Source organism: Acanthisitta chloris, unplaced genomic scaffold (assembly GCF_000695815.1).
Source record: "Acanthisitta chloris isolate BGI_N310 unplaced genomic scaffold, ASM69581v1 scaffold43289, whole genome shotgun sequence".
Lineage (NCBI taxonomy): Eukaryota > Metazoa > Chordata > Aves > Passeriformes > Acanthisittidae > Acanthisitta > Acanthisitta chloris.
The window spans coordinates 12,604-20,247 of NW_008691668.1; the positions used below are offsets into that span (position 1 = coordinate 12,604).

General features: G+C 46.1%; 1 protein-coding gene across 2 annotated transcripts in view; it reads right to left on the reverse strand.

The window, feature by feature from the left end:
• The window catches only part of STAU1 (staufen double-stranded RNA binding protein 1), a 14,597-nt gene extending 9,480 nt beyond the window's left edge, over window positions 1-5,117 (reverse strand). The window contains exons 1-5 of one of the 2 annotated variants that reach the window (XM_009082302.1): window positions 4,845-5,117; window positions 4,144-4,268; window positions 3,151-3,307; window positions 1,816-1,954; window positions 1,023-1,188 (exon numbers count right to left, since the gene is read on the reverse strand). In XM_009082302.1, the coding sequence (XP_009080550.1) occupies window positions 1,023-1,188; window positions 1,816-1,954; window positions 3,151-3,307; window positions 4,144-4,268; window positions 4,845-5,037 (780 nt within the window). In that variant the 5' untranslated portion in view covers window positions 5,038-5,117. The remainder of the gene's footprint in view (window positions 1-1,022; window positions 1,189-1,815; window positions 1,955-3,150; window positions 3,308-4,143; window positions 4,269-4,844) is intronic. The other variant, XM_009082303.1, reaches the window with a different exon arrangement.
• Window positions 5,118-7,644: the final 2,527 nt, after the last annotated feature.

Sequence of the window (7,644 nt, forward strand, 5' to 3'; positions counted from 1 at the left end):
GGATAGTTTGCATGTGTGCATAAACCAAACTCTGCACAGACCTGTGCCTCTGAATCAGGAGACCCCAGAGGTTGTCAGCTCTCTCCACACTGCTCAGACCCATCTCTAACATGTGACAAACAGCCAGCAAGAGAAAACAAGTGCTACCAAACGCTCCCAAGCCAATTCCACAAGTCCTGTACTCCAGTATGAGGGCTCTGCCCTCCTCCAGGAGCTCCCTCCCCCTGCCCTGCTCAGCACCTGCCTGCAAACAGCGGCAGAGCACGGGGAGAAGCTGCTCAGGCTGCACTGGCTCTGTCACAGCCCTTCAGCCCCAGCCTCTGCTTCCACACTAAGGGCAGAAAGAGCAGTTGGTATTTACCAACCAAGCTGGCAACAGAGAAGCAACTCTGGGGTGAGTGTTTTGAGCCCAAAGCCAGGACTCCTGCCCAAGAGCTGTGCCATCTGTCTCTGAATGTGCCAAGTAACCCACCCTGCAGCCCCCCAGCACGGCCCAGCTCCCTCACAGGTCTCAGCTACCCCCCACTCACACAGACAGGCTCTACCACCAACCTGGGCTGTCCAGGCAGGGCCTGCTCCAGCTCAGAGCTAATACTGCATTGTTTTCCTGCCACTTGCTTCTAGATTTGCAGCCCGAGAAGGTGTGGGAAATGGTCATTCTTACCCTTAAAATCTAATAATTTTGCTCAGTAATTTCTTCTTAGAATCACAGAATCATTTAGGTTGGGAAAGACCTTTTTAGATCATTGAGCCCAACTGTTATTAAGCACTGAGTATTTTCTAATTTAAAAATACAAGAGTAAAATCCCATAAAAAAATCTGTAAAATAAAAATCAGTAATAAAACACACAAAATTACTTCCCCCTCAAAATACAACAGTTCAGACTTCAGAATATTCTGAAGCAGGACAGCACGACTGCACAGAATTACATCTCCTGTGCTCTCAATGAGGAAAAAAGTCTACAATAAGATCTCAGTTCATGTTAGCAGTTTATGCTTACAACATTAAGGTTAATTCCCACCTCTGGTTTCTCAGGCAAGGGCTCGTTCTGCAGAACTTTCAGTGCCTTAGCAGCTGCATCATGCTTAGCAGCTTGTCTTGTTCTCCCTTTCCCATGGAACTGCTGCCCTCCAATCGACAGCTCCACCTGGTACAGCAGGGGCCCAACGGGAAAGGGGTAAAAGTACCTGCAGAGAGAGAGGCAAGTGAGCAAACGGTTTGGCCTAAAAGTACACAGAAACCTAAGTCAGACGTGGGTGAATCTCTTGGGTAGAAGTAACCACAACTCAGCACCAAAGAACTCATATTAAACAGCCAAATTTTGATTTAGCATTTAACAGAACTGAGGGAGAGACCTTTGAAACAAACCTTGACATTCCCTTTTTCACAGGAGGAACACATTTCTGACCAGGTACAACACACAGACAACATAGCTGTGCTTCACAGGCCTGGCAGGACAGTAAGGTTTGAACTCTAAGTTCCTATGACCACACAAAATTCTTCAAACTGAAGCTTTAATTTGAAATAGTTGCGGGAAAAGCATCGAACTGTTTTCTTCCCTTTTGCTTTTACTCAGAAAGGCAATGGCAGAAATATTTAGCTAATGATCAGCTCAATGAAGCTATACCTGCATGCCCTCAGAGACACTCAGCACGAGGCCCAGCTCCCTTGCCCCCACCTCCAGGTAGTGGTGGGTGTCTCCCCCAGCCCTCCTGCCTTCCAGCTCCGTGCCCCTTTCAGAACACAGCCCCAGAGCACAGGCTGCTGGGGGCAGAGGGCAGACAGGAGCCTGCAAACCCCCAGCCCACACCTACCGTGGGGGGTAGGTGCCACCTCGCATGGTGTAGTTGTAGGTGGATCTCATCCCCGTGTATGGGTCGATGGGTTTGTACATGGGCTTCTTCCCCAGCTTCATGCAAAGGGCATTTAACTCCACTGTGGGGGTTACGCTGTCTGAAGAGAAGGAACAGAAGGGATTGTCCAGCTGTCACCAGGAACTGAGACAATCTAAACTCACAGCAGGGAAAAACAAGCTCAAGTTTTGCCACATGCAGTACCTTAAGTGACTGAACTCAAACAGAACTGCTAATGAGCACCAAGAGACCCAGTCTGCATGAGGCACACTAAACCAGCCTAGAGCAGCTGGGGCTGACCCCGGTGCAAGAAAGTGAATTTCCTGGGGGCTTGGTTTCGGATTTTTATTTTGCTTGAAATTTCTGAAACTGCTAATCTCCTTACATTTACAGCACATCTAACAGTGTGGTCATCAGGGAAGTTTCTCTTCCTCAAAAAATACTTTTAAATTACAAGATATGCTCCATTCCTTCTGTGCCTCTTGCTTACTGAAAATGTTCAAACATTTCTCTGTACACAATGACCTGAGAAGGATTTTTATGACTCTTCACTTCAAATTGCAACTGGCCTGGGGAAAAGGCAGGTAAATTGCTACTGAGGCCCAGAACACTCCACCATGCAGCAGTGGAGGAGATGAGGAATTGATTCCCTGCCTGCTCTCACTGAAGAAAGAACAGCCACTCAGTGTCATTTCTCCCATCACAGTCTGCCCTGGCTCACAGGTCAGTGTACACCCCTGTACAAGGCTTTTGGTGCCAAGCTATTGCCAAAAGAAGTGAAGTTCTGGAACAGATGCTCAGACAAAATAACTGCTGCTTTTAGTACTTTCCCTGTTGAGTGCACCAGGTGTTTCCAAAGAATGAGCTCGGGTGGCACAAGAGGAGAGTTCAACCCTTGCTGAGCACACTGGAGCTGTCCCAGAGCTTACTCTTTGCTGTGACCAAGTTCCTCATATGTTTGGGGTTTTTTTGTTCCTTCTTTTTTAATTATTTTTTTAAGGATTAAGATAAACATCTTTTCCAGGATTCCCCTAAGTGTTACGATACAAAACAGTAACTTAAGCAGCAAGGTTCTTCAAGCTGAATGATTTGATGGAAAAAACCTACACTTTTAACTGGTTAATATGGTATCTGTTATGCTGCCTACAACAATCAGACATTAAACCAAGAGGAAGTTCCCACAAAACCTGACAACTGTCACTGTTCAAGAGGCAGATTCAGTTCTCATCCATCCTTAGGCAGAAAGGAGCATTCTCTAAGTGCACGTGCTCTAAATCAGTCTGTGGAGACACATACCTGGGTTTTTGCCTTCACTCCGAGACGGGCGAGCCGTAGGCTTAGGGAATTTTGTCCCTTCCAAAGCTTTGGCAGCTGCTGCATGTTGAGCTTTTTTAATACTAGTTCCTTCAGCTTCCCAGTGCTGGTCCCCAAGAGTCAGCTGCACTGTAAACACCTCAAAACCAGACAGAGATTGTGTTAGGAGCTGCCTCAGAGTTCATGCAAGTTCTTACACCTCCTACACAGAACAGTGAGTCTGTCACTGCTGCACAAGGTGAGAATATGGCAATCCAGGTTTCCCTTAACCCTGTCATCTCCTGATCTTCAGCCCTCTGGACATCGACAGGATTTCCCCAGTTAGTGAATGAAGAGTGTCACAATAACTAGCTGGCAGCAGATCAGGCAGGCTCAAACCCCAGGCACAAGGTGTGGAGAGGTGAGAGCCACAGGGACACCTGCTGTGCCCACATCACTCAACAGCAGCCTGGGAACACAGAGCTCCATTCTTGCTTTGATACTCAGAAGGGTTTTTCAAAGGTCTTTTTCAGCAGTCTGAAGAAAAGTCAAGTTCGCATTGCACCATAAAAGCTACCCCATGCCACAGGTGAGCACAAGTCTGTTTGACTGCAGAGGAAAGCTCTGCAGTATGTGGGATAAGGAAGGGGATGTTTCCCTAAACTTCCACAGACTGATCAGACAACAGCAAGCCAAGGTCTCCCTGGTAATTAAATTAATTCATTCCAATCAGAATGACAGAAAGACTGAACAGATACTCTGCATGTTATTCCAATACTTTCGGTAAGTGCCAACTTGGCCCCTTTGCACCTCGAGGCTGACATGGCACTTTGGGAACTGACTGTAGTCCCTAGGCAACAGCTTCACACTTCCCTAGCATCAGTGCTCTGGGGCTTCCCACTGCTCTCTGCTGCTCTGCACTGTCCTGCCCCAGAGCACACACTGTGCCTCTGCACCCACGAGCACCCGCAGTACGACACTCGCAGGGGTATTTACCTTGGAGTGAGCTGGGCCTTGCTCACTCAGCAGCTTATACTCGGGCTGGATCTTGTTGAAACGAGCTAACTCATTCACAAGACACATGGGGGTTTTCTCTTTGGGGTTTGCCATGTTTGAAGGAGCTGCAAGATGACATAAAATCAGATCAATGAACAGGGAACTATGAACTCTACTGCAAACTGTAATTACAAAAAGAAATCTCAGTGCCTTAGCATTTAGTTGTCTGCAATACAGCACTTCCCAGCAAGGATCTGCTGGAACAGATAGCTCAGGTAACAACCCACTGAACTTTGGAATTTCCAAGCAGCATCACTAAATTCCATGTTCTAATGCAAGCTAGAAGCATGAAGTTAGACTCCTGCACTCAGTCTGCATCTTATGTAGCACATTTCAAGGAGCAAATCTAGGTATTCATCATGGGTAACACTTTTTTATATCAAAACAAGCTGCTGGCAAAAACACAGAATAGCAATGTTTCAGAAACTCAGTGCCAAACAATTTATAACAGTCTTTACTATTACAATTCACTATTAGAACTTTTAATTGTTAGAACTTGCTTCTACCTGTCTCAAACAGATTTCACTCCAAAGGGAGAAAGCACTACAAGCTGCTACAGTTGGATAACTATGACTTTTCAGGCACAGGTGGGTACCAAACTATAAGCACTAACACATCCATTTATTGACAGACAGTGTTACCTGCTCCTGCATTGGTGGAAGTAACAGATGCAGAGGGCAAAGCAGAGTTTTGGATGGGTCTGCCTGCGTTTTCAGAGGGCAAAGAACTGGTAGTAGAAGGAATACTCAAAGGTTGTGAAAGAGATGGGCTTTTATTCAATATTTGGCTCCCTGCAAGGGCAGCAGAAGGATTCTGAATCTGAACTTGAGACATGTTCACTTCCAACCAGAGCAGGTTACTGTAGGCAAACAGGCTTGGACACAGACAGACTCCGTGGGGGGAAGCCAAATTGCTGACCTAAAATGCAAAATGAGAACAAGATTATACTCAATATTTAGCATTCTCTAACTAACAATCTACTGAAATTATTTTTCCATCAGCAAAAGGGAAAAAAGCATTCCACCAAGCATCCACTGTTCCCATTTCGTCTGCAGTAAGTCCCTCACACACCCAGTTTTAACCGCACAGTTCCAGCTCTGTGCCCTGTCCTTAGAGTTTCACACTTCTTTCATTCATGAAAGAGCAGTACAGAAGCTTTATTTATGCTCGTTCATTTAAGATAACTATCCATCTCTTTTCCCCACCACTGAATCTACTCACAAAGCAAATCCAGTTACTTCCACCCATAGCCACTGGTTATACACTGAACAAAGAGCAACTGTCATGGACAAATCACATTTCATGCATTCTACCATTTGAAGTCAGACTTTTTCACTTGGAGGGTAAGCAATAAATGCAGTCTTTATGAAGCAACTATTTAGAGCATGCATCCTTTATTACAACCACAGAGTTTCCCCTGGGATCACCAAGAATGCTGAGCCACTGTCCTGGTTTTAGCCAGGATGGAGTTAATCCTCTCAGTAGCTGGTAGAGTGCAGTGTTTTGGATTCAGAGCGATAAGACACTGAGGGAAAAGCTGGTGTCCAGCAGGAAACATCACAGCAGCTCTGGCTGGGCAAAGCCAAGGTGTAGAAATTCATAGACTGTACAAGCTACAAGGACTCTGAAGGTTACTTCTGTTTAAGTCAGGACATGTCTCAGCCACACTTCAAACATCAGCTTAGAGTCACTTGGCCTTGCAGCACTACAAACAAGTGCTGGAAGTGCCCAGTGGTCATGCAGGAAAGCCCTCGGAGCATGGGACCCTGCAGTGCTGGGACAGAACTCCCCTCTGCTGGCAGATCACTGTGAGACTTCTCCCACCCGTGGGGGCAGCAGGATCTCCATGCTCAGCCAGGGCAACCTGAACAGACAGCAGCAGGCTGCCAGTGTGAGGGCACTGGGTGCAGCCGGCGCTCGGCTCCCTCAGCCCCCACGGAGCCACAAACCAGTGCTTGGTACGATTTACAGCCAAGGACACACACTGGGCACCTACAGACTTGCTTAGGGCAGCTGACAGAGGTTTGTCCTTTCATAGTTTATAGGGGAGAGGAGAAATCACTACTGCAGCCACCACCAGGGAGCTACCAGCAGCACCACCAGCCCAGTCGTGCTCTGTGAGCTCCAGATTCTGGACCTGCGGATGGACCTCCCAATGTGAGAGGAGCAGCAGTGAGCCACAGGGAAGGTTTTAGCCAATTACTGACAAAACAGGCCTCTGAGGAGAACCTAGACTAATGTATTCATGGATAGAAAGTTTTAATTATTTATTAAACAAGAGGTAAGAAGCTGCTGGGAAACAGCAGATACACACCAATAAATCTACCATCTGGAATAGCTTTACTTTGGAAAAACGATCATAAACACATCAGACTTATCATACTACCAGCTGGATAACCTTGTTTTCACTAGACAGCAAAATGAGTTCAGCTCTCATTAGTCCACCAGACCCATATCCTCCATCTGACTGCCACTGGGTGCACTGTGACTGACAGTGGATTAGGGAACGTCTACAGGAACCCAAAGAAATCACAAGACAAAGAGGAAAAGTATGTAGAATAAGACCCCAGGGTAATAATTTTATAATCACTAAGTTTCATTCCCAGGAGTCAGGGGCTATCCCCAGGACATCCAAGTAGCTGAGGGCCCACCAGGCCAGGCCTCCACCGCAGCTGGACAGAAACTTGTTAGCAGGGAGGGAAACATGAAAACACGCCATGAAAACAGAGCTTGTCCAATAAATGTATCGTTTTTGACCCAAGTGATGAATGCTTGTTTCCACACAAACTGCTGCCTCATCATCATGTTTCTCATGCCTCCACCAACACAATAAACGCACAGTTGGATCTGCACCTGTAAGTTATCACCAAATCAGAAGTATTTCAGAGTTCATTAGACTGAATTCAGGCAGAACCAAAGCACAGCAGGTATTAAACCATCCTGTGAAGCACTGAAATGCCACTTCACAAATCTCTGGCAGTTTCAGACACTAGGGAGCAGGTTACAAGGTTGTACCTTCCAGGTTTATATATATACCAATACACATCATGCTTTGTTTGTAAAAACATTGAGCTCACTCTGACAGGCAATTTCAAAGAACAGTCCGACAATCAAACCAGATTTTGGTTTGTGCCTGTGAGGCTGATGATCCTGCAGTGGGTTTGTGGAAGTGTTTCACCCAGGTAACAACTCAGTGTCCATCACTGCACATTTAATTATAGGTGACTTGGGGATTCTGAAAGGGCTTTCAGTGCTTTTACAAAGGAATATGCTCTTTAACCTCTAACAGGCTTACAAAATTCTAACTATCCAAGAAAAAAAGCACAATAATCTAAAAAGTTGAAGCCAACAGTTTATAACGGCTGTTTCAGTGGACAGAAGAACAAAAATGCCAGAATTCTGGGAGATTTTTCCATGTAATCCGGGGTTATAATGCTCAGA